The 24,783-nt window shown below is 68.1% G+C and overlaps 1 protein-coding gene across 1 annotated transcript in view; it reads left to right on the top strand.

Moving 5' to 3' along the window:
• The window catches only part of LOC136155245 (adhesive plaque matrix protein-like), a 120,786-nt gene that overhangs the window by 66,300 nt on the left and 29,703 nt on the right, over nt 1-24,783 (top strand). The window contains exons 15-18 of the mRNA XM_065917084.1: nt 2,288-2,347; nt 19,120-19,302; nt 22,707-22,829; nt 24,273-24,395. Coding sequence (XP_065773156.1) covers nt 2,288-2,347; nt 19,120-19,302; nt 22,707-22,829; nt 24,273-24,395 — 489 coding nt within the window. The remainder of the gene's footprint in view (nt 1-2,287; nt 2,348-19,119; nt 19,303-22,706; nt 22,830-24,272; nt 24,396-24,783) is intronic.

Here is a 24,783-nt window from a genome sequence, read left to right as displayed (position 1 = left end):
CCCGCCAGCCAGCCAGCCTCCCAGCCAGCCTCCCAGCCAGCCTGCCAGCCAGCCTCCCAGGCAGCCTCCCAGCCAGCCTCCCAGCCTCCCAGACTCCCAGCCTCCCAGCCTCCCAGCATCCCAGGCTCCCAGCCTCCCAGCCAGCCTCCTAGACTCCTAGCCTCCGAGCCTCACAGCCTCCCAGCCTTCCAGCCTCCAAGCCAGCCAGCCAGCCTCCCAGACAGCCAGGCTCCCAGCCAGCCAGCCCACCAGCCAGCCAGCCTCCCAGCCAGTCTCCCAACCACCCAGCCTCCCAGCCTCCCAGCCTCCCAACCAGCCTCCCAGCCTCCCAGCCTCCCAGCCTCCCAGCGTCCCAGCCTCACAGCCTCCCAGCCAGCCAGCAAGCCAGCCAGCCCGCCAGCCTCCCAGGCAGCATCACAGCCAGGCTCCCATCCTCCCAGCCTCCCAGCCAGCCAGCCAACCAGCCAGCGAGCCAGCCAGCCTCACAGCCAGCCTCCCAGCCAGGCTCCCAGCCTCCCATCCTCCAAGCCTCCCAGCCTCCCAGCCTCCCAGCCTCCCAGCCAGCCTACAAGCCTCCAAGACTCCCAGCCTCCCAGCCTCCCAGCCAGCCTCCCATTCTCCCAGCCTCCCAGCCAGCCTCCCAGCCTCCCAACCAGCCTCCCAGCCTCCCAGCCTGCCAGCCTCCCAGCCTCCCAGCCTCCCAGCCTCCCAGCCAGCCTCCCAGCCAGCCTCCCAGCCTCCTAGCCTCCCAGCCTCCCAGCCTCCCAGCCTTCCAGCCTCCAAGCCAGCCAGCCAGCCTCCCAGACAGCAGCCTCCCAGCCAGGCAGCCCACCAGACAGCCAGCCTCCCAGCCAGTCTCCCAGCCTCCCAGCCTCCCAGTCTCCCAGCCTCACAGCCTCCCAGCCTCCCAGCCTACTAGCCAGCCTCCCAGCCTCCCAGCCTAACAGACAGCCAGCCAGCCAGCCAGCCTCCCAGCCAGCCTCCCAGCCAGCCTCCCTACCTCCCAGCCTCCCAGCGTCCCAGCCTCACAGCCTCCCAGCCAGCCTCCCAGCCAGCCTCCCAGCCTCCCAGCCTCCCTGCCAGCCTCCATGCCAGCCTCCCAGCCATCCAGCCTCCCAGCCAGCCAGCAAGCCAGCCAGCCAGCCAGCCTCCCAGGCAGCATCACAGCCAGGCTCCCATCCTCCCAGCCTCCCAACCAGCCAGCCAACCAGCCAGCGAGCCAGCCAGCCTCACAGCCAGCCTCCCAGCCAGGCTCCCAGCCTCCCATCCTCCAAGCCTCCCAGCCTCCCAGCCTCCCAGCCTCCCAGGCAGCCTACAAGCCTCCAAGACTCCCAGCCTCCCAGCCTCCCAGCCAGCCTCCCATTCTCCCAGCCTCCCAGCCAGCCTCCCAGCCTCCCAACCAGCCTCCCAGCCTCCCAGCCTGCCAGCCTCCCAGCCTCCCAGCCTCCCAGCCTCCCAGCCAGCCTCCCAGCCAGCCTCCCAGCCTGCTAGCCTCCCTGCCAGCCTCCATGCCAGCCTCCCAGCCAGCCAGCCTCCCAGGCAGCATCACAGCCAGGCTCCCATCCTCCCAGCCTCCCAGCCAGCCAGCCCAACAGCCAGCCAGGCTCCCAGCCTGCGTCCCAGCCTCCCAGAATCCCAGCCAGCCAGCCAGCCTCCCAGCCAGCCTCCCAGCCAGCCTCCTAGAGTCCCAGCCTCCCAGCGTGCCAGCCTCCCAGCCTCCCAGCCAGCCTCCCAGCCAGCCTCCCAGCCTCCCAGCCTCCCAGCCATCCGCCCAGCCTCCAAGACTCCCAGCCTCCCAGCCTCCCAGCCAGCCTCCCATTTTCCCAGCCTCCCAGCCAGCCTCCAAGCCTCCAAGACTCCCAGCCAGCCTCCCAGCCTTCCAGCCAGCCTCCCAGCCTCCCAGCGTACCAGCCTCCCAGCCTCCCAGCCAGCCTTCCATCCAGCCTCCCAGCCTCCCAGCCTCCCAGCCAGCTTCCCAGCCTCCAAGACTCCCAGCCTCCAAGCCTCCAGCCAGCCTCCCATTCTCCCAGCCTCCCAGCCAGCCTCCCAGCCTCCCAGCCAGCCTCCCAGCCTCCCAGCCAGCCTCCCAGCCTCCCAGCCTCCCAGCCTCCCAGCCTCCCAGTCAGTGCCAGCCAGCGAGCCAGCCTGTTCCAGCCGGTTCCAGCCGGTTCTAGCCGGTTCCAGCCGGTTCTAGCCGTTTCCAGCCGGTTCAAACCGGTTCCAGCCGGTTCCAGCCGGTTCAAACCAGTTCCAGCCGGTTCCAGCCGTTTCCAGCCGGTTCCAGCAGGTTCCAGCCGGTTCACACCGGTTCCAGCCGGTTCCAGCCGGTTCAAACCGGTTCCAGCCGGTACCAGCCGAAAAAAACCGGTTCCATTCGGTTTCAGCTAGTTCCAGCCAGAAAAAACCGGTTCCAGCCGGTTCCAGCCGGTTCTAGCCGGTTTCAGCCGGTTCAAACCGGTTCCAGCCGGTTCCAGCCGGTTCAAACGGGTTCCAGCAGGTTCCAGCCGGTTCCAGCCGCTTCCAGGTGGTCCAGCCGGTCCAGCCAACCAGCCAGCCATCCTCTCAGCCAGCCTCCCAGCCAGCCAGCCAGGCTCCCAGGCAGTCATCCAGACAGCCAGCCAGCCAGCCAGCCAGACTCCCAGCCAGCCAGCCAGCCAGCCAGCCCGCCAGCCAGCCTGCCTCCCAGCCAGCCTCCCAGCCAGCCTCCTAGCCAGCCAGCCAGCCTCCCAGCCAGCCAGCCTCCCAGCCATCCAGCCTCCCAGCCAGCCTGCCAGCCAGCCAGCCAGGCTCCCAGGCAGTCATCCAGCCAGCCAGCCAGCCAGTCAGCCAGACTCCCAGCCAGCCAGGCAGCCAGACAGCCCGCCAGCCAGCCAGCCTCCCAGCCAGCCTCCTAGCCAGCCAGCCAGCCTCAAGGCCAGCCAGCCTCCCAGCCAGGCAGCCTCCCAGCCAGCCTGCCAGCCAGCCTCCCAGGCAGCCTCCCAGGCAGCCTTCCAGCCTCCCAGCCTCAGAGCCTCCCAGCCTCCCAGCCTCCCAGCCTCCCAGCCAGCCTCCCAGCCAGCCTCCCAGCCTCCCAGCCTCCCTGCCAGCCTCCATGCCAGCCTCCCAGCCATCCAGCCTCCCAGCCAGCCAGCAAGCCAGCCAGCCAGCCAGCCTCCCAGGCAGCATCACAGCCAGGCTCCCATCCTCCCAGCCTCCCAACCAGCCAGCCAACCAGCCAGCGAGCCAGCCAGCCTCACAGCCAGCCTCCCAGCCAGGCTCCCAGCCTCCCATCCTCCAAGCCTCCCAGCCTCCCAGCCTCCCAGCCTCCCAGGCAGCCTACAAGCCTCCAAGACTCCCAGCCTCCCAGCCTCCCAGCCAGCCTCCCATTCTCCCAGCCTCCCAGCCAGCCTCCCAGCCTCCCAACCAGCCTCCCAGCCTCCCAGCCTGCCAGCCTCCCAGCCTCCCAGCCTCCCAGCCTCCCAGCCAGCCTCCCAGCCAGCCTCCTAGACTCCTAGCCTCCCAGCCTCCCAGCCTCCCAGCCTTCCAGCCTCCAAGCCAGCCAGCCAGCCTCCCAGACAGCAGCCTCCCAGCCAGGCAGCCCACCAGACAGCAAGCCTCCCAGCCAGTCTCCCAGCCTCCCAGCCTCCCAGTCTCCAGCCTCACAGCCTCCCAGCCTCCCAGCCTACTAGCCAGCCTCCCAGCCTCCCAGCCTAACAGACAGCCAGCCAGCCAGCCAGCCTCCCAGCCAGCCTCCCAGCCAGCCTCCCTACCTCCCAGCCTCCCAGCGTCCCAGCCTCACAGCCTCCCAGCCAGCCTCCCAGCCAGCCTCCCAGCCTCCCAGCCTCCCTGCCAGCCTCCATGCCAGCCTCCCAGCCATCCAGCCTCCCAGCCAGCCAGCAAGCCAGCCAGCCAGCCAGCCTCCCAGGCAGCATCACAGCCAGGTTCCCATCCTCCCAGCCTCCCAACCAGCCAGCCAACCAGCCAGCGAGCCAGCCAGCCTCACAGCCAGCCTCCCAGCCAGGCTCCCAGCCTCCCATCCTCCAAGCCTCCCAGCCTCCCAGCCTCCCAGCCTCCCAGGCAGCCTACAAGCCTCCAAGACTCCCAGCCTCCCAGCCTCCCAGCCAGCCTCCCATTCTCCCAGCCTCCCAGCCAGCCTCCCAGCCTCCCAACCAGCCTCCCAGCCTCCCAGCCTGCCAGCCTCCCAGCCTCCCAGCCTCCCAGCCTCCCAGCCAGCCTCCCAGCCAGCCTCCCAGCCTCCTAGCCTCCCAGCCTCCCAGCCTCCCAGCCTTCCAGCCTCCAAGCCAGCCAGCCAGCCTCCCAGACAGCAGCCTCCCAGCCAGGCAGCCCACCAGACAGCCAGCCTCCCAGCCAGTCTCCCAGCCTCCCAGCCTCCCAGTCTCCCAGCCTCACAGCCTCCCAGCCTCCCAGCCTACTAGCCAGCCTCCCAGCCTCCCAGCCTAACAGACAGCCAGCCAGCCAGCCAGCCTCCCAGCCAGCCTCCCAGCCAGCCTCCCTACCTCCCAGCCTCCCAGCGTCCCAGCCTCACAGCCTCCCAGCCAGCCTCCCAGCCAGCCTCCCAGCCTCCCAGCCTCCCTGCCAGCCTCCATGCCAGCCTCCCAGCCATCCAGCCTCCCAGCCAGCCAGCAAGCCAGCCAGTGAGCCAACCTCCCAGGCAGCATCACAGCCAGCCTCCCAGCCTCCCAGCCTAACAGCCAGCCAGCCAGCCAGCCAGACTCCCAGCCAGCCTCCCAGCCAGCCTCCTAGCCAGCCAGCCAGCCTCCCAGCCAGCCAGCCTCCCAGCCATCCAGCCTCCCAGCCAGCCTGCCAGCCAGCCAGCCAGGCTCCGAGGCAGTCATCCAGCCAGCCAGCCAGCCAGCCAGCCAGCCTCCCAGCCAGCCTCCCAGCCTCCCAGCCAGCCTCCTAGACACCTAGGCTCCCAGCCTCCCAGCCAGCCAGCCCAACAGCCAGCCAGGCTCCCAGCCAGCGTCCCAGCCTCCCAGACTCCCAGCCAGCCAGCAAGCCTCCCAGCCAGCCTCACAGCCAGCCTCCCAGCGTCCCAGCCTCCCAGCGTGCCAGCCTCCGAGCCTCCCAGCCAGCCTCCCAGCCAGCCTCCCAGCCTCCCAGCCTCCCAGCCATCTGCCCAGCCTCCAAGACTCCCAGCCTCCCAGCCTCCCAGCCAGCCTCCCATTTTCCCAGCCTCCCAGCCAGCCTCCCAGCCTCCCAGCCAGCCTCCAAGCCTCCAAGACTCCCAGCCTCCCAGCCTTCCAGCCAGCCTCCCAGCCTCCCAGCGTACCAGCCTCCCAGCCTCCCAGCCTGCCTCCCACCCAGCCTCCCAGCCTCCCAGCCTCCCAGCCAGCCTCCCAGCCTCCAAGACTCCCAGTCTCCAAGCCTCCAGCCAGCCTCCCATTCTCCCAGCCTCCCAGCCAGCCTCCCAGCCTCCCAGCCAGCCTCCCAGCCTCCCAGCCTCCCAGTCAGTGCCAGCCAGCGAGCCAGCCTGTTCCAGCCGGTTCCAGCCGGTTCTAGCCGGTTCCAGCCGGTTCAAACCGGTTCCAGCCGGTTCTAGCCGTTTCCAGCCGGTTCAAACCGGTTCCAGCCGGTTCCAGCCGGTTCAAACCAGTTCCAGCCGGTTCCAGCCGTTTCCAGCCGGTTCCAGCAGGTTTCAGCCGGTTCACACCGGTTCCAGCCGGTTCCAGCCGGTTCAAACCGGTTCCAGCCGGTTCCAGCCGGAAAAAACCGGTTCCATCCGGTTCCAGCTGGTTCCAGCCAGAAAAAACCGGTTCCAGCCGGTTCCAGCCGGTTCTAGCCGGTTTCAGCCGGTTCAAACCGGTTCCAGCCGGTTCCAGCCGGTTCCAGCCGGTTCAAACGGGTTCCAGCAGGTTCCAGCCGGTTCCAGCCGCTTCCAGGTGGTCCAGCCGGTCCAGCCAACCAGCCAGCCATCCTCTCAGCCAGACTCCCAGGCAGTCATCCCGCCAGCCAGCAAGCTAGCCCACCAGCCAGCCAGCCTCCCAGCCAGCCTCCCCGCCAGCCTCCTAGCCAGCCAGCCAGCCTCAAGGCCAGCCAGCCCCCCAGCCAGCCAGCCTTCCAGCCAGCCTGCCAGCCAGCCTCCTAGCCAGCCAGCCAGCCTCAAGGCCAGCCAGCCTCCCAGCCAGCCAGCCTCCTAGCCAGCCAGCCAGCCTCAAGGCCAGCCAGCCTCCCAGCCTCCCAGACTCCCAGCCAGCCTCCCAGCCTCCAAGACTCCCAGCCTCCCAGGCTCCCAGCCAGCCTCCCATTCTCCCAGCCTCCCAGCCAGCCTCCCAGCCTCGCAGCCAGCCTCCCAGTTTCCCAGCCAGCCTCCAAGCCTCCAAGACTCCCAGCCTCCCAGGCTCCCAGCCAGCCTCCCAGCCTCCAAGACTCCCAGCCTCCCAGTCTCCCAGCCAGCCTCCCATTCTCCCAGCCTCCCAGCCAGCCTCCCAGCCTCCCAGCCAGCCTCTCAGCCTCCCAGCCAGTGCAAGCCAGCGAGCCAGCCTGTTCCAGCCGGTTCCAGCCGGTTTCATCCGGTTCCAGCCGATTCTAGCCGGTTCGAGCCGGTACCAGCCGGTTCCAGCCGGTTCCAGCCAGTTCCAGCCGGGAGAAACCGGTTCCAGGCGGTTCCAGCCGGTTCCAGCTGGTTCAAGCCGGTTCTAGCCGGTTCCAGCCTGTTCCAACCGGTTCCAGCCGGTTCCAGCCGGTACCAGCCGGTTCCAGCCGGTTCAAACCGGTTCCAGCCGGTTCCAGCCGGTTCTAGCCGGTTCCAGCCGTTCAAACCGGTTCCAGCTGCTTCCAGCCGGGTCAAGCCGGTTCCAGCCGGTACAAACCGGTTCTAGCCGGTTCCAGCCGGTTCAAACCGGTTCCAGCCGGTTCTAGCCGGTTCCAGCCGGTTCAAACCGGTTCCAGCCGGTTCCAGCTGGTTCCAGCCGGTTCTAGCCGGTTACAGCCTGTTCCAGCAGGTTCCAGCCGGTTCCAGCCGGTTCTAGCCGGTTCCAGCCGGTTCAAACCGTTTCCAGCTGGTTCCAGCCGGTTCCAGCCGGTTCCAGGCGATTCAAGCCGGTTCAAGCCGGTTCTAACCGTTTTCAGCCGTTTCAAGCCGGTTCAAGCCAGTTCCAGCCGGTTCTAGCCGGTTCCAGCCAGTTCAAACCGCTTCCAGCCGTTTCCAGCCGGTTCAAACCGGTTTCAGCTGGTTCCAGCTGGAAAAAACCGGTTCCAGCCGGTTACAGTAGGTTCCAGCCGGTTCCAGCCGGTTCCAGCCGGTTCAAACCGGTTCCAGCCGGTTCAAACCGGTTGCAGCCGGTTCCAACCGGTTCAAACCTGGTCTAGCCGGTTCCAGCCGGTTCAAACCGGTTCCAGCCGGTTCCAGCCGGTTCCATCCGGTTCAAACCGGTTCCAGCCGGTTCCAGCCGGGTCAAGCCGGTTCCAGCCGGTTCCAGCCGGTTCCAGCCGCTTCCAGGTGGTCCAGCCGGTCCAGCCAACCAGGCAGCCATCCTCTCAGCCATCCTCCCAGCCAGCCAGCCAGTCTCCCAGGCCGTCATCCTGCCAGCCAGCCAGCCAGCCAGCCAGAATCCCAGCCAACCAGCCAGCCAGCCAGCCCGCCAGCCAGCCAGCTTCCCAACCATCCTCCCAGCCAGCCTCCTAGCCAGCCAGCCAGCCTCAAGGCCAGCCAGCCTCCCAGGCAGGCAGCCTCCCAGCCAGCCTGCCAGCCAGCCTCCCAGGCAGCCTCCCAGGCAGCCTCCCAGCTTCCCATCCTCCCAGCCTCCCAGGCTCCCAGCCTCCCAGCCAGCCTCCCAGCCAGCCTCCCAGCCTCCCAGCCAGCCTCCTAGACTCCTAGCCTCCCAGCCTCCCAGCCTCCCAGCCTTCCAGACTCCAAGCCAGCCAGCCAGCCTCCCAGACAGCCAGCCTCCCAGCCAGCCAGCCCACCAGCCAGCCAGCCTCCCATCCAGGCTCCCAGCCTCCCAGCCTCCCAGCCTATCAGCCTCCCAGCCTCCCGGCCTCCCAACCAGCCTCCCAGCCTCCCAGCCTCCCAGCCAGCCTGCCAGCCAGCCAGCCAGCCAGCCAGCCTCCCATCCAGCCTCCCAGCTTGCCTCCCAGCCTCACAGCCTCCCAGCGTCCCAGCCTCCCAGCCTCCCAGCCAGCCAGCCAGACTCCCAGGCAGTCATCCAGCCAGCCATCCAGCCAGCCAGACTCCCAGCCAGCCAGCAAGCCAGCCAGCCAGCCAGCCTCCCAGGCAGCATCACAGCCAGGCTCCCATCCTCCCAGCCTCCCAGCCAGCCAGCCAACCAGCCAGCGAGCCAGGAGCCTCACAGCCAGCCTCCCTGCCAGGCTCCCAGCCTCCCATCCTCCCAGCCTCCCAGCCTCCCAGCATCCCAGCCTCCCAGCCAGCCTCCCAGCCTCCAATCCTCCCAGCCTCCCAGTCTCCCAGCCAGCCTTCCATTCTCCCAGCCTCCCAGCCAGCCTCCCACCCAGCCATCCAGCCTCCCAGCCAGGCTCCCAGCCTCCCAGCCTCCCAGCCTATCAGCCTCCCAGCCTCCCAGCATCCCAACCAGCCTCCCAGCCTCCCAGCCTCCCAGCCTCCCAGCCTCCCAGCCTCCCAGCGTCCCAGCCACCCAGCCTCAAAGCCAGCCAGCAAGCCAGCCAGCCAGCCAGCCAGCCTCCCAGGCAGCCTCTCAGGCAGCCTCCCAGCCTCCCAGCCTCCCAGGCTCCCAGGCTCCCAGTCAGACTCCCAGCCAGCCTCCCAGCCTCCCAGCCAGCCTCCTAGACTCCTAGCCTCCCAGCCTCCCAGCCTCCCAGCCTCCCAGCCTCCCAGGCTCCCAGCCTCCCAGCCAGCCTCCCAGCCAGCCTCCCAGCCTCCCAGCCAGCCTCCTAGACTCCTAGCCTCCCAGCCTCCCAGCCTCCCAGCCTTCCAGCCTCCAGGCCAGCCAGCCAGCCTCCCAGACAGCCAGCCTCCCAGCCAGTCAGCCCACCAGCCAGCCAGCCTCCCAGCCAGGCTCCCAGCCTCCCAGCCTCCCAGCCTCCCGGCATCCCAACCAGCCCCCAGCCTCCCAGCCTCCCAGCCTCCCAGCCAGCCTCTCAGCCAGCCTCCCAGCCTCCCAGCCTCACAGCCTCCCAGCCTCCCAGCCAGCCTCCATGCCAGCCTCCCAGCCACCCAGCCTCCCAGCCAGCCAGCAAGCCAGCCAGCCAGCCAGCCTCCCAGGCAGCATCACAGCCAGGCTCCCCTCCTCCCAGCCTCCCAGCCAGCGAGCCAACCAGCCAGCGAGCCAGCCAGCCTCACAGCCAGCCTCCCAGCCAGGCTCCCAGCCTCCCATCCTCCCAGCCTCCCAGCCTCCCAGCCTCCCAGCCTCCCAGCCAGCCTCCCAGCCTCCCATCCTCCCAGCCTCCCAGTCTCCCAGCCAGCCTCCCATTCTCCCAGCCTCCCAGCCAGCCTCCCAGCCTCCCAGCCAGCCTCCCAGCCTCCCAGCCAAGGCCAGCCAACGAGTCAGCCTGTTCCAGCCGGTTCCAGCCGGTTCCATCCGGTTCCAGCCGATTCTAGCCGGTTCGAGCAGGTACCAGCCGGTTCCAGCCGGTTCCAGCCGGAAAAAACCGGTTCCAGCCGGTTCCAGCCGGTTCAAGTCGGTTCCAGCCGGTTCCAGCCTGTTCCAACCGGTTACAGCCGGTTCCAGCTGGTTCCAGCCGGTATAAACCGGTTCCAGCTGGTTCCAGCCGGTTTAAACCGGTTCTAGCCGGAAAAAACCGGTTCCAGCCGATTCCAGCTGGTTCAAACCGGTTCCAGCCGGTTCCAGCCAGTTCCAGCCGGAAAAACACGGTTCCAGCCGGTTCGAGCTGGTTCCAGCCGGTTCCAGCCGGTTTTAGCCGGTTACAGCCGGTTCAAACCGGTTACAGCCGGTTCCAGCCTGTTCCAGCCGGTTCAAACCGGTTGCAGCCGGTTCCAGCCGGTTCAAACCGGTTCTAGCTGGTTCCAGCCGGTTCAAACCGGTTCCAGCCTGTTCCAGCCGGTTCCATCCGGTTCAAACCGGTTCCAGCCGGTTCCAGCCGCTTCCAGGTGGTCCAGCAGGTCCAGCCTCCCAGACAGCCTCCTAGCCAGCCAGCCAGCCTCAAGGCCAGCCAGCCTCCCAGCCAGCCAGCCTCCCAGCCAGCCTGCCAGCCAGCCTCCTAGCCAGCCAGCCAGCCTCAAGGCCAGCCAGACTCCCAGCCAGCCAGGCAGCCAGCCAGCCCGCCAGCCAGCCAGCCTCCCAGCCAGCCTCCCAGCCAGCCTCCTAGCCAGCCAGCCAGCCTCCAGGCCAGCCAGCCTCCCAGCCAGCCAGCCTCCCAGCCAGCCTGCCAGCCAGCCTCCCAGGCAGCCTCCCAGCCAGCCTCCCAGCCTCTCAGACTCCCAGCCTCCCAGCCTCCCAGCATCCCAGGCTCCCAGGCTCCCAGCCAGCCTCCTAGACTCCTAGCCTCCCAGCCTCCCAGCCTTCCAGCCTCCAAGCCAGCCAGCCAGCCTCCCAGACAGCCAGGCTCCCAGCCACCCAGCCCACCAGCCAGCCAGCCTCCCAGCCAGTCTCCCAGCCTCCCAGCCTCCCAGCCTCCCAGCCTCCCAGCCTCCCAACCAGCCTCCCAGCCTCCCAGCCTCCCAACCAGCCTCCCAGCCTCCCAGCCTACCAGCCAGCCTGCCACCCAGCCAGCCAGCCAGCCAGCCTCCCAGCCAGCCTCCCAGCCAGCCTCCCAGCCTCCCAGCCTCCCAGCGTCCCAGCCTCACAGCCTCCCAGCCAGCCAGCAAGCCAGCCAGCCAGCCAGCCTCCCAGGCAGCATCACAGCCAGGCTCCCAGCCTCCCAGCCTCCCAGCCAGCCAGCCAACCAGCCAGCGAGCCAGCCAGCCTCACAGCCAGCCTCCCAGCCAGGCTCCCAGCCTCCCATCCTCCAAGCCTCCCAGCCTCCCAGCCTCCCAGCCTCCCAGCCAGCCTCCCAGCCTCCAAGACTCCCAGCCTCCCAGCCTCCCAGCCATCCTCCCATTCTCCCAGCCTCCCAGCCAGCCTCCCAGCCTCCCAACCAGCCTCCCAGCCTCCCAGCCTGCCAGCCTCCCAGCCTCCCAGTCTCCCAGCCTCCCAGCCAGCCTCCCAGCCAGCCTCCCAGCCTCCTAGCCTCCCAGCCTCCCAGCCTCCCAGCCTTCCAGCCTCCAAGCCAGCCAGCCAGCCTCGCAGACAGCAGCCTCCCAGCCAGCCAGCCCACCAGACAGCCAGCCTCCCAGCCAGTCTCCCAGCCTCCCAGCCTCCCAGTCTCCCAGCCTCCCAGCCTCCCAGCCTCCCAGCCTATTAGCCAGCCTCCCAGCCTCCCAGCCTAACATACAGCCAGCCAGCCAGCCAGCCTCCCAGCCTCCCAGCCTCCCAGCCTATTAGCCAGCCTCCCAGCCTCCCAGCCTAACATACAGCCAGCCAGCCAGCCAGCCTCCCAGCCAGCCTCTCAGCCAGCCTCCCTATCTCCCAGCCTCCCAGCGTCCCAGCCTCCCTGCCAGCCTCCATGCCAGCCTCCCAGCCATCCAGCCTCCCAGCCAGCCAGCAAGCCAGCCAGCCAGCCAGCCTCCCAGGCAGCATCAGAGCCAGGCTCCCATCCTCCCAGCCTCCCAGCCAGCCAGCCCAACAGCCAGCCAGGCTCCCAGCCAGCGTCCCAGCCTCCCAGACTCCCAGCCAGCCAGCAAGCCTCCCAGCCAGCCTCACAGCCAGCCTCCCAGCGTCCCAGCCTCCCAGCGTGCCAGCCTCCGAGCCTCCCAGCCAGCCTCCCAGCCAGCCTCCCAGCCTCCCAGCCTCCCAGCCATCTGCCCAGCCTCCAAGACTCCCAGCCTCCCAGCCTCCCAGACAGCCTCCCATTTTCCCAGCCTCCCAGCCAGCCTCCCAGCCTCCCAGCCAGCCTCCCAGCCTCCCAGCCTCCCAGCCAGCCTCCAAGCCTCCAAGATTCCCAGCCTCCCAGCCTTCCAGCCAGCCTCCCAGCCTCCCAGCGTACCAGCCTCCCAGCCTCCCAGCCAGCCTCCCACCCAGCCTCCCAGCCTCCCAGCCAGCCTCCCAGCCTCCAAGACTCCCAGTCTCCAAGCCTCCAGCCAGCCTCCCATTCTCCCAGCCTCCCAGCCAGCCTCCCAGCCTCCCAGCCAGCCTCCCAGCCTCCCAGCCTCCCAGTCAGTGCCAGCCAGCGAGCCAGCCTGTTCCAGCCGGTTCCAGCCGGTTCTAGCCGGTTCCAGCCGGTTCAAACCGGTTCCAGCCGGTTCTAGCCGTTTCCAGCCGGTTCAAACCGGTTCCAGCCGGTTCCAGCCGGTTCAAACCAGTTCCAGCCGGTTCCAGCCGTTTCCAGCCGGTTCCAGCAGGTTCCAGCCGGTTCACACCGGTTCCAGCCGGTTCCAGCCGGTTCAAACCGGTTCCAGCCGCTTCCAGCCGGAAAAAACCGGTTCCATCCGGTTCCAGCTGGTTCCAGCCAGAAAAAACCGGTTCCAGCCGGTTCCAGCCGGTTCTAGCCGGTTTCAGCCGGTTCAAACCGGTTCCAGCCGGTTCCAGCCGGTTCCAGCCGGTTCAAACGGGTTCCAGCAGGTTCCAGCCGGTTCCAGCCGCTTCCAGGTGGTCCAGCCGGTCCAGCCAACCAGCCAGCCATCCTCTCAGCCAGCCTCCCAGGCAGCCAGCCAGGCTCCCAGGCAGTCATCCAGACAGCCAGCCAGCCAGCCAGCCAGACTCCCAGCCAGCCTCCCAGCCAGCCTCCTAGCCAGCCAGCCAGCCTCCCAGCCAGCCAGCCTCCCAGCCATCCAGCCTCCCAGCCAGCCTGCCAGCCAGCCAGCCAGGCTCCGAGGCAGTCATCCAGCCAGCCAGCCAGCCAGCCAGCCAGCCTCCCAGCCAGCCTCCCAGCCTCCCAGCCAGCCTCCTAGACACCTAGGCTCCCAGCCTCCCAGCCAGCCAGCCCAACAGCCAGCCAGGCTCCCAGCCAGCGTCCCAGCCTCCCAGACTCCCAGCCAGCCAGCAAGCCTCCCAGCCAGCCTCACAGCCAGCCTCCCAGCGTCCCAGCCTCCCAGCGTGCCAGCCTCCGAACCTCCCAGCCAGCCTCCCAGCCAGCCTCCCAGCCTCCCAGCCTCCCAGCCATCTGCCCAGCCTCCAAGACTCCCAGCCTCCCAGCCTCCCAGCCAGCCTCCCATTTTCCCAGCCTCCCAGCCAGCCTCCCAGCCTCCCAGCCAGCCTCCAAGCCTCCAAGACTCCCAGCCTCCCAGCCTTCCAGCCAGCCTCCCAGCCTCCCAGCGTACCAGCCTCCCAGCCTCCCAGCCTGCCTCCCACCCAGCCTCCCAGCCTCCCAGCCTCCCAGCCAGCCTCCCAGCCTCCAAGACTCCCAGTCTCCAAGCCTCCAGCCAGCCTCCCATTCTCCCAGCCTCCCAGCCAGCCTCCCAGCCTCCCAGCAGGCCTCCCAGCCTCCCAGCCTCCCAGTCAGTGCCAGCCAGCGAGCCAGCCTGTTCCAGCCGGTTCCAGCCGGTTCTAGCCGGTTCCAGCCGGTTCAAACCGGTTCCAGCCGGTTCTAGCCGTTTCCAGCCGGTTCAAACCGGTTCCAGCCGGTTCCAGCCGGTTCAAACCAGTTCCAGCCGGTTCCAGCCGTTTCCAGCCGGTTCCAGCAGGTTCCAGCCGGTTCAAACCGGTTCCAGCCGGTTCCAGCCGGAAAAAACCGGTTCCATCCGGTTCCAGCTGGTTCCAGCCAGAAAAAACCGGTTCCAGCCGGTTCCAGCCGGTTCTAGCCGGTTTCAGCCGGTTCAAACCGGTTCCAGCCGGTTCCAGCCGGTTCCAGCCGGTTCAAACGGGTTCCAGCAGGTTCCAGCCGGTTCCAGCCGCTTCCAGGTGGTCCAGCCGGTCCAGCCAACCAGCCAGCCATCCTCTCAGCCAGACTCCCAGGCAGTCATCCCGCCAGCCAGCAAGCTAGCCCACCAGCCAGCCAGCCTCCCAGCCAGCCTCCCCGCCAGCCTCCTAGCCAGCCAGCCAGCCTCAAGGCCAGCCAGCCCCCCAGCCAGCCAGCCTTCCAGCCAGCCTGCCAGCCAGCCTCCTAGCCAGCCAGCCAGCCTCAAGGCCAGCCAGCCTCCCAGCCAGCCAGCCTCCCAGCCAGCCTCCCAGCCAGCCTGACAGCCAGCCTCCCAGGCAGCCTCCCAGGCAGCTTCCCAGCCTCCCAGCCTCCCAGCCTCCCAGGCTCCCAGCCTCCCAGCCAGCCTCCCAGCCAGCCTCCCAGCCTCCCAGCCAGCCTCCTAGACTCCTAGCCTCCCAGCCTCCCAGCCTCCCAGCCTCCCAGCCAGCCTCCCAGCCTCCAAGACTCCCAGCCTCCCAGGCTCCCAGCCAGCCTCCCATTCTCCCAGCCTCCCAGCCAGCCTCCCAGCCTCGCAGCCAGCCTCCCAGCTTCCCAGCCAGCCTCCAAGCCTCCAAGACTCCCAGCCTCCCAGCCTCCCAGCCAGCCTCCCAGCCTCCAAGACTCCCAGCCTCCCAGTCTCCCAGCCAGCCTCCCATTCTCCCAGCCTCCCAGCCAGCCTCCCAGCCTCCCAGCCAGCCTCCCAGCCTCCCAGCCAGTGCCAGCCAGCAAGCCAGCCTGTTCCAGCCGGTTCCAGCCGGTTCCATCCGGTTCCACCCGATTCTAGCCGGTTCGAGCCGGTACCAGCTGGTTCCAGCCGGTTCCAGCCAGTTCCAGCCGGGAGAAACCGGTTCCAGGCGGTTCTAGCCGGTTCCAGCTGGTTCAAGCCGGTTCTAGCCGGTTCCAGCCTGTTCCAACCGGTTCCAGCCGGTTCCAGCCGGTACCAGCCGGTTCGAGCCGGTACAAACCGGTTCCAGCTGGTTCAAGCCGGTTCTAGCCGGTTCCAGCCTGTTCCAACCGGTTCCAGCCGGTTCCAGCCGGTACCAGCCGGTTCCAGGCGGTACAAACCGGTTCCAGCCGGTTCCAGCCGGTCAAACCGGTTCCAGCCGGTTTTAGCCGGTTCCAGCCGGTTCAAACCGGTTCCAGCCGGTTCCAGCCGGTTCCTGCCGGTTCTAGCCAGATACAGCCTGTTCCAGCCGGTTCCAGCCGGTTCCAGACGGTTCTAGCCGGTTCCAGCCGGTTCAAACCGGTTCCAGCCTGTTCCAGCCGGTTCCAGCCGGTTCCAGGCGGTTCAAGCCGGTTCAAGCCGGTTCTAGCCGGTTCCAGCAGGTTCAAGACGGTTCAAGCCGGTTCCAGCCGGTTCTAGCCGGTTCCAGCCGGTTCAAACCGGTTCTAGCCGGTTCCAGCCGGTTCAAACCGGTTCCAGCCTGTTCCAGCCGGTTCCATCCGGTTCAAACCGGTTCCAGCCGGTTCAAACCGGGTCAAGCCGGTTCCAGCCGGTTCCAGCCGGTTCCAGCCGCTTCCAGGTGGTCCAGTCGGTCCAGCCAACCAGCCAGCCATCCTCTCAGCCAGCCTCCCAGCCAGCCAGCCAGACTCCCAGGCAGTCATCCAGCCAGCCAGCCAGCCAGCCAGCCAGACTCCCAGCCAGCCAGCCAGCCAGCCAGCCCGCGAGCCAGCCAGCCTACCAGGCAGCCTCCTAGGCAGCCTCCCAGCCTCCCAGCCTCCCAGCCTCCCAGGCTCCCAGCCTCCCAGGCTCCCAGCCTCCCAGCCAGCCTCCCAGCCAGCCTCCCAGCCTCCCAGCCAGCCTCCTAAACTCCTAGACTCCCAGCCTCCCAGCCTCCCAGCCTTCCAGCCTCCAAGCCAGCCAGCCAGCCTCCCTGACAGCCTGCCTCCCAGCCAGCCAGCCCACCAGCCAGCCAGCCTCCCAGCCAGGCTCCCAGCCTCCCAGCCTCCCAGCCTATCAGCCTCCCAGCCTCCCAGCCTCCCAACCAGCCTCCCAGCCTCCCAGCCTCCCAGCCACCCTGCCAGCCAGCCAGCCAGCCAGCCAGCCTCCCAGCCAGCCTCCCAGGAAGCCTCCCAGCCTCCCAGCCTCCCAGCGTCCCAGCCTCCCAGCCTCCCAGCCAGCCAGCCAGACTCCCAGGCAGACATCCAGCCAGCCAGCCAGCCAGCCAGCCAGACTCCCAGCCAACCAGCCAGCCACCCAGCCCGCCAACCAGCCAGCCTCCCAGCCAGCCTGCCAGCCAGCCTCCTAGCCAGCCAGCCAGCCTCAAGGCCAGCCTGCCTCCCAGCCAGTCAGCCTCCCAGCCAGCATGCCAGCCAGCCTACCAGGCAGCCTCCCAGGCAGCCTCCTAACCTCCCAGCCAGCCTCCTAGACTCCTAGCCTCCCAGCCTCCCAGCCTCCCAGCCTTCCAGCCTCCAAGCCAGCCAGCCAGCCTCTCAGACAGCCAGCCTCCCAGCCAGCCAGCCCACCAGCCAGCCAGCCTCCCAGCCAGGCTCCCAGGCTCCCAGCCTCCCAGCCTCCCAGCCTCCCAGCCAGCCTCCCAGCCTCCAAGACTCCCAGCCTTCCAGTCTCCCAGCCAGCGTCCCATTCTCCCAGCCTCCCAGCCTCCAAGCCAGCCAGCCAGCCTCCCAGACAGCCAGCCTCCCAGCCAGGCAGCCCACCAGACAGCCAGCCTCCCAGCCAGTCTCCCAGCCTCCCAGCCTCCCAGCCTCCCAGCCTCCCAGCCTCCCAACCAGCCTCCCAGCCTCCCAGCCCCCCAGCCTCCCAGGCTCCCAGCCTCCCAGCCAGCCTCCCAGCCAGCCTCACAGCCAGCCTCCCAGCCAGGCTCCCAGCCTCCCATCCTCCCAGCCTCCCAGCCTCCCAGCCTCCCAGCCAGCCTCCCAGCCTCCAAGACTCCCAGCCTTCCAGTCTCCCAGCCAGCGTCCCATTCTCCCAGCCTCCCAGCCAGCCTCCCAGCATCCCAGCCAGCCTCCCAGCCTCCCAGCCAAGGCCAGCCAGCGAGCCAGCCTGTTCCAGCCGGTTCCAGCCGGTTCCATCCAGTTCCAGCCGATTCTAGCTGGTTCGAGCCGGTACCAGCCGGTTCCAGCCGGTTCCAGCCAGTTCCAGCCGGAAAAAACCGGTTCTAGCTGGTTCCAGCCGGTTCAAGATGGTTCTTGCCGGTTCCAGCCGGTTCCAGCCGGTTGAAACCGGTTCCAGCCGGTTCCAGCCGGAAAATAACTGTTTCCAGCCGATTCCAGCTGGTTCAAACCGTTTCCAGCCGGTTCCAGCCAGAAAAAACCGGTTCCAGCCGGTTCCAGCCGGCTCAAACCGGTTCCAGCCGGTTCAAGCCGGAAAAAACCGGTTCCAGCCGGTTCCAGCCGGTTCCACCGGAAAAAAACGGTTCCAGCCGGTTCGAGCCGGTTCCAGCCGGTTCCATCCGGTTCTAGCCGGTTCCAGCCGGTTCAAACTGGTTCCAGTCGGTTCCAGCCGGTTCCAGCCGGTTCAAATCGGTTCCAGCCGGTTCCAGCCGGTTCAAACCGGTTCTAGCCGGTTCCAGCCGTTTCAAACCGGCTCCAGCCGGTTCCAGCCGGTTCCATCCGGTTCAAACCGGTTGCAGCCAGTTCAAGCCGCTTCCAGGTGGTCCAGCCGGTCCAGCCAAACAGCCAGCCATCCTTTCTGCCAGACTCCCAGGCAGTCATCCAGCCAGCCAGACAGCTAGCCCACCAGCCAGCCAGCCTCAAGGGCAGCCAGCCTCCCAGCCAGCCAGCCTCCCAGCCAGCCTGACAGCCAGCCTCCTAGCCAGCCAGCCAGCCTCAAGGCCAGCCAGCCTCCCAGCCAGCCTGCCAGCCAGCCTGCCAGGCAGCCTCCCAGGCAGCCTCCCAGCCTCCCAGCCTCCCAGCCTACCAGCCTCCCAGCTTCCCAGCCTCCCAGTCTCCCAGCCTCCCAGCCAGCCTCCCAGCCAGCCTGCCAGCCAGCCTGCCAGGCAGCCTCCCAGCCAGCCTCCCATTCTCCCAGCCTCCCAGCCAGCCTCCCAGCCTCGCAGCCAGCCTCCCAGCCTCCCAGCCAGCCTCCAAGCCTCCAAGACTCCCAGCCTCCCAGCCAGCCTCCCAGCCTCCAAGACTCCCAGCCTCCCAGTCTCCCAGCCAGCCTCCCATTCTCCCAGCCTCCCAGCCAGCCTCCCAGCCTCCCAGCCAGCCTCCCAGCCTCCCAGCCAGTGCCAGCCAGCGAGCCAGCCTGTTCCAGCCGGTTCCAGCCGGTTTCAGCCGGTTCCAGCCGATTCTAGCCGGTTCGAGCCGGTACCCGCCGGTTCCAGCCGGTTCCAGCCAGTTCCAGCCGGAAAAAACCGGTTCCAGCCGGTTCCAGCCGGTTCCAGCTGGTTCAAGCCGGTTCTAGCCGGTTCCAGCCTGTTCCAAACGGTTCCAGCCGGTTCCAGCCGGTTCCAGCCGGTACAAAGCGGTTCCAGCCGGTTCTAGCCGGTTCTAGCCGGCTCCAGCCGTTCAAACCGGTTCCAGCAGGTTCCAGCCGGGTCAACCGGTTCCAGCCGGTTCAAACCGCTTCCAGCCGTTTCCAGCCGGTTCAAACCGGTTTCAGCTGGTTCCAGCTGGAAAAAACCGGTTCCAGCCGGTTCTAGCAGGTTGCAGCCGGTTCCAGCCGCTTCCAGGTGGTCCAGCTGGTCCAGCCAACCAGCCAGCCAATCTCTCAGCCAGCCTCCCAGCCAGCCAGCCAGACTCCCAGGCAGTCATCCAGCCAGCCAGCCAGCCAGCCAGCCAGAATCCCAGCCAACCAGCCAGCCAGCCAGCCCGCCAGCCAGCCAGCCTCCCAGCCAGCCTCCCAGCCAGCCTCCTAGCCAGCCAGCCAGCCTCAAGGCCAGCCAGCCTCCCAGCCAGGCAGCCTCCCAGCCAGCCTCCCAGCCAGCCTCCCAGCCTCCCAGGCTCCCAGCCTCCCAGCCAGCCTCCTAGACTCCTAGCCTCCCAGCCTCCCAGCCTCCCAGCCTTCCAGCCTCCAAGCCAGCCAGCCAGCCTCCCAGACAGCCAGCCTCCCAGCCAGCCAGCCCACCAGCCAGCCAGCCTCCCAGCCAGGCTCCCAGCCTCCCAGCCTCCCAGCCTATCAGCCTCCCAGCCTCCCGGCCTCCCAACCAGCCTCCCAGCCTCCCAGCCTCCCAGCCAGCCTGCCAGCCAGCCAGCGAGCCAGCCAGCCTCACAGCCAGCCTCCCAGCCAGGCTCCCAGCCTCCCATCCTCCCAGCCTCCCAGCCTCCCAGCCTCCCAGCCAGCCTCCCAGCCTCCCATCCTCCCAGCCTCCCAGTCTCCCAGCCAGCCTCCCATTCTCCCAGCCTCCCAGCCAGCCTCCCAGCCTCCCAGCCAGCCTCCCAGCCTCCCAGCCAAGGCCAGCCAGCGAGTCACCCTGTTCCAGCCGGTTCCAGCCGGTTCCATCCGGTTCCAGCCGATTCTAGCTGGTTCGAGCCGTTACCAGCCAGTTCCAGCCGGTTCCAGCCAGTTCCAGCCGGAAAAAACCGGTTCCAGCCGGTTCCAGCCGGTTCAAGTCGGTTCCAGCCGGTTCCAGCCTGTTCCAACCGGTTCCAGCCGGTTCCAGCCGGTATAAACCGGTTCCAGCCGGTTCCAGCCGGTTCAAACCGGTTCTAGCCGGAAAAAAACCGGTTCCAGCCGATTCCAGCTGGTTAAAACCGGTTCCAGCCGGTTCCAGCCAGTTCCAGCCGGAAAAACACGGTTCCAGCCGGTTCGAGCTGGTTCCAGTCGGTTCCAGCCGGTTTCAGCCGGTTCCAGCCGGTTCAAACCGGTTACAGCCGGTTCCAGCCGGTTCCAGCCGGTTCAAACCGGTTCCAGCCGGTTCCAGCCGGATCAAACCGGTTCTAGCCGGTTCCAGCCGGTTCAAACCGGTTCCAGCCGGTTCCAGCCGGTTCCATCCGGTTCAAACCGGTTCCAGCCGGTTCCAGCCGCTTCCAGGTGGTCCAGCCGGTCCAGCCTCCCAGCCAGCCTCCTAGCCAGCCAGCCAGCCTCAAGGCCAGCCAGCCTCCTAGCCAGCCAGCCTCCCAGCCAGCCTGCCAGCCAGCCTCCTAGCCAGCCAGCCAGCCTCAAGGCCAGCCAGACTCCCAGCCAGCCAGGCAGCCAGCCAGCCCGCCAGCCAGCCAGCCTCCAAGCCAGCCTCCCAGCCAGCCTCCTAGCCAGCCAGCCAGCCTCCAGGCCAGCCAGCCTCCCAGCCAGCCAGCCTCCCAGCCAGCCTGCCAGCCAGCCTCCCAGGCATCCTCCCAGCCAGCCTCCCAGCCTCCCAGACTCCCAGCCTCCCAGCCTCCCAGCATCCCAGGCTCCCAGGCTCCCAGCCAGCCTCCTAGACTCCTAGCCTCCAAGCCTCCCAGCCTCCCAGCCTTCCAGCCTCCAAGCCAGCCAGCCAGCCTCCCAGACAGCCAGGCTCCCAGCCAGCCAGCCCACCAGCCAGCCAGCCTCCCAGCCAGTCTCCCAGCCTCCCAGCCTCCCAGACTCCCAGCCTCCTTGCCTCCCAGCCTCCCAACCAGCCTCCCAGCCTCCCAGCCTCCCAACCAGCCTCCCAGCCTCCCAGCCTCCCAGCCAGCCTGCCACCCAGACAGCCAGCCAGCCAGCCTCCCAGCCAGCCTCCCAGCCAGCCTCCCAGCCTCCCAGGGTCCCAGCCTCACAGCCTCCCAGCCAGCCAGCAAGCCAGCCAGCCAGCCAGCCTCCCAGGCAGCATCACAGCCAGGCTCCCATACTCCCAGCCTCCCAGCTAGCCAGCCAACCAGCCAGCGAGCCAGCCAGCCTCAGAGCCAGCCTCCCAGCCAGGCTCCCAGCCTCCCATCCTCCAAGCCTCCCAGCCTCCCAGCCTCCCAGCCTCCCAGCCAGCCTCCCAGCCTCCAAGACTCCCAGCCTCCCAGCCTCCCAGCCAGCCTCCCATTCTCCCAGCCTCCCAGCCAGCCTCCCAGCCTCCCATCCAGCCTCCCAGCCTCCCAGCCTGCCAGCCTCCCAGCCTCCCAGCCTCCCAGCCTCCCAGCCAGCCTCCCAGCCAGCCTCCCATCCTCCTAGCCTCCCAGCCTCCCAGCCTCCCAGCCTCCCAGCCTAACAGACAGCCAGCCAGCCAGCCAGCCTCCCAGCCAGCCTCCCTACCTCCCAGCCTCCCAGCGTCCCAGCCTCCCAGCCTCCCAGCCAGCCTCCCAGCCAGCCTCCCAGCCTCCCAGCCTCCCTGCCAGCCTCCATGCCAGCCTCCCAGTCATCCAGCCTCCCAGCCAGCCAGCAAGCCAGCCAGCCAGCCAGCCTCCCAGGCAGCATCACAGCCAGGCTCCCATCTTCCCAGCCTCCCAGCCAGCCAGCCCAAAAGCCAGCCAGGCTCCCAGCCAGCGTCCCAGCCTCCCAGACTCCCAGCCAGCCAGCCAGCCTCCCAGCCAGCCTCCCAGCCAGCCTCCCAGCGTCCCAGCCTCCCAGCGTGCCAGCCTCCCAGCCAGCCTCCCAGCCAGCCTCCCAGCCTCCCAGCCTCCCAGCCAGCCTCCAAGCCTCCAAGACTCCCAGCCTCCCAGCCTTCCAGCCAGCCTCCCAGCCTCCCGGCGTACCAGCCTCCCAGCCTCCCAGCCAGCCTCCCACCCAGCCTCCCAGCCTCCCAGCCTCCCAGCCATCCTCCCAGCTTCCAAGACTCCCAGCCTCCAAGCCTCCAGCCAGCCCCCATTCTCCCAGCCTCCCAGCCAGCCTCCCAGCCTCCCAGCCAGCTTCCCAGCCTCCCAGCCTCCCAGTCAGTGCCAGCCAGCGAGCCAGCCTGTTCCAGCCGGTTCCAGCCGGTTCTAGCCGGTTCCAGCCGGTTCAAACCGGTTTCAGCCGGTTCTAGCCGTTTCCAGCCGGTTCAAACCGGTTCCAACCGGTTCCAGCCGGTTCAAACCAGTTCCAGCCGGTTCCAGCCGTTTCCAGCCGGTTCCAGCAGGTTGCAGCCGGTTCACACCGGTTCCAGCCGGTTCCAGCCGGTTCAAACCGGTTCCAGCCGCTTCCAGCCGGAGAAAACCGGTTCCATCCGGTTCCAGCTGGTTCCAGCCAGAAAAAACCGGTTCCAGCCGGTTCCAGCCGGTTCTAGCCGGTTCCAGCCGGTTCAAACGGGTTCCAGCAGGTTCCAGCCGGTTCCAGCCGCTTCCAGGTGGTCCAGCCGGTCCAGCCAACCAGCCAGCCATCCTCTCAGCCAGCCTCCCAGACAGCCAGCCAGGCTCCCAGGCAGTCATCCAGACAGCCAGCCAGCCAGCCAGCCAGACTCCCAGCCAGCCAGCCAGCCAGCCAGCCCGCCAGCCAGCCTGCCTCCCAGCCAGCCTCCCAGCCAGCCCCCTAGCCAGCCAGCCAGCCTCCCAGCCAGCCAGCCTCCCAGCCATCCAGCCTCCCAGCCAGCCTGCCAGCCAGCCAGCCAGGCTCCCAGGCAGTCATCCAGCCAGCCATCCAGCAAGCCAGCCCGACTCCCAGCCAGCCAGGCAGCCAGACAGCCCGCCAGCCAGCCAGCCTCCCATCCATCCTCCTAGACAGCCAGCCAGCCTCCCAGCCAGCCAGCCTCCCAGCCAGCCTGCCAGCCAGCCTCCCAGGCAGCCTCCCAGGCAGCCTCCCAGCCTACCAGCCTCCCAGCCTCCCAGCCTCCCAACCTCCCAGGCTCCCTGCCTCCCAGCCAGCCTCCCAGCCAGCCTCCCAGCCTCCCAGCCAGCCTCCTAGACTCCTAGGCTCCCAGCCTCCCAGCCTCCCAGCCTTCCAGCCTCCAAGCCAGCCAGCCAGCCTCCCAGACAGCCAGCCTCCCAGCCAGCCAGCCCACCAGACAGCCAGCCTCCCAGACAGTCTCCCAGCCTCCCAGCCAGCCTCCCAGCAGCCCAGCCTCCCAGTCAGTGCCAGCCAGCGAGCCAGCCTGTTCCAGCAGGTTCCAGCCGGTTCCATCCGGTTCCAGCCGATTCTAGCCGGTTCGAGCCGGTACCAGCCGGTTCCAGCCGGTTCCAGACAGTTACAGCAAGAAAAAATCGGTTCCAGCCGGTTCCAGCCGGTTCCAGCCGGTTCAAGCCGGTTCCAGCCGGTACAAACTGGTTCCAGCCGGTTCCAGCCGGTTCCAGCCGTTTCCAGCCGCTTCCAGCTGATTCTAGCCGGTTCGAGCCGGTACCAGCCGGTTCCAGCCTGTTCCAGCCAGTTCCAGCCAAAAAAACCGGTTCCAGCCGGTTCCAGCCGGTTCCCGCCGGTTCCAGCCAGTACAAACCGGTTCCAGCCGGTTCCAGCCGGTTCAAACCGGTTCCAGCCGGTTCCAGCCGGTTCCAGCCGGTTCTATCCGGTTCCAGCCGGTTCAAACCGGTTCCAGCCGGTTCTAGCCGGTTCCAGCCGGTTCAAACCGGTTCCTGCCGGTTCCAGCCGGTTCAAACCGGTTCCAGCCGGTTCCAGCCGGTTCCAGCAGGTTCCAGCCGGTTCACACCGGTTCCAGCCGGTTCCAGCCGGTTCAAACCGGTTCCAGCCGGTTCCAGCCGGAAAAAACCTGTCCAGCCGGTTCCAGCTGGTTCCAGCCAGAAAAAACCGGTACCAGCCGGTTCCAGCCGGTTTTAGCCGGTTCCAGCCGGTTCAAACGGTTTCCAGCCGGTTCCAGCCGGTTGAAACCTGTTCTAGCCGGTTCCAGCCGGTTCAAACCGGTTCCAGCCGGTTCCAGCCTGTACCAGGCGGTTCCAGCCGGTTCCAGCCAGTTCCAGCCGGTTCAAACCGGTTCCAGCCGGTTCCAGCCGGTTCCGTCCGGTTCAAACCGGTTCCAGCCGGTTCCAGCCGCTTCCAGGTGGTTCAGCCGGTCCAGCCAACCAGCCAGCCATCCTCTCAGCCAGACTCCCAGGCAGTCATCCAGCCAGCCAGCCAGCTAGCCCACCAGCCAGCCAGCCTCCCAGCCAGCCTCCCCGCCAGCCTCCTAGCCAGCCAGCCTGCCTCAAGGCCAGCCAGCCTCCCAGCCAGCCAGCCTCCCAGCCAGCCTGCCAGCCAGCCTCCTAGCCAGCCAGCCAGCCTCAAGGCCAGCCAGCCTCCCAGCCAGCCAGCCTCCCAGCCAGCCTCCCAGCCAGCCTGACAGCCAGCCTCCCAGGCAGCCTCCCAGGCAGCTTCCCAGCCTCCCAGCCAGCCTCCTAGACTCCTAGCCTCCCAGCCTCCCAGCCTCCCAGACTCCCAGCCAGCCTCCCAGCCTCCAAGACTCCCAGCCTCCCAGGCTCCCAGCCAGCCTCCCATTCTCCCAGCCTCCCAGCCAGCCTCCCAGCCTCGCAGCCAGCCTCCCAGTTTCCCAGCCAGCCTCCAAGCCTCCAAGACTCCCAGCCTCCCAGCCTCCCAGCCAGCCTCCCAGCCTCCAAGACTCCCAGCCTCCCAGTCTCCCAGCCAGCCTCCCATTCTCCCAGCCTCCCAGCCAGCCTCCCAGCCTCCCAGCCAGCCTCTCATCCTCCCAGCCAGTGCAAGCCAGCGAGCCAGCCTGTTCCAGCCGGTTCCAGCCGGTTTCATCCGGTTCCAGCCGATTCTAGCCGGTTCGAGCCGGTACCAGCCGGTTCCAGCCGGTTCCAGCCAGTTCCAGCCGGGAGAAACCAGTTCCAGGCGGTTCCAGCCGGTTCCAGCTGGTTCAAGCCGGTTCTAGCCGGTTCCAGCCTGTTCCAACCGGTTCCAGCCGGTTCCAGCCGGTACCAGCCGGTTCCAGCCGGTTCAAACCGGTTCCAGCCGGTTCCAGCCGGTTCTAGCCGGTTCCAGCCGTTCAAACCGGTTCCAGCTGCTTCCAGCCGGGTCAAGCCGGTTCCAGCCGGTACAAACCGGTTCTAGCCGGTTCCAGCCGGTTCAAACCGGTTCCAGCCGGTTCTAGCCGGTTCCAGCCGGTTCAAACCGGTTCCAGCCGGTTCCAGCTGGTTCCAGCCGGTTCTAGCCGGTTACAGCCTGTTCCAGCAGGTTCCAGCCGGTTCCAGCCGGTTCTAGCCGGTTCCAGCCGGTTCAAACCGTTTCCAGCTGGTTCCAGCCGGTTCCAGCCGGTTCCAGGC

Source organism: Muntiacus reevesi, unplaced genomic scaffold (genome assembly GCF_963930625.1).
Source record: "Muntiacus reevesi unplaced genomic scaffold, mMunRee1.1 SCAFFOLD_47, whole genome shotgun sequence".
NCBI classification, from domain to species: domain Eukaryota; kingdom Metazoa; phylum Chordata; class Mammalia; order Artiodactyla; family Cervidae; genus Muntiacus; species Muntiacus reevesi.
Note: the sequence above shows the minus strand (reverse complement) of the source record. Positions and strands in the feature narration are given on the sequence as shown.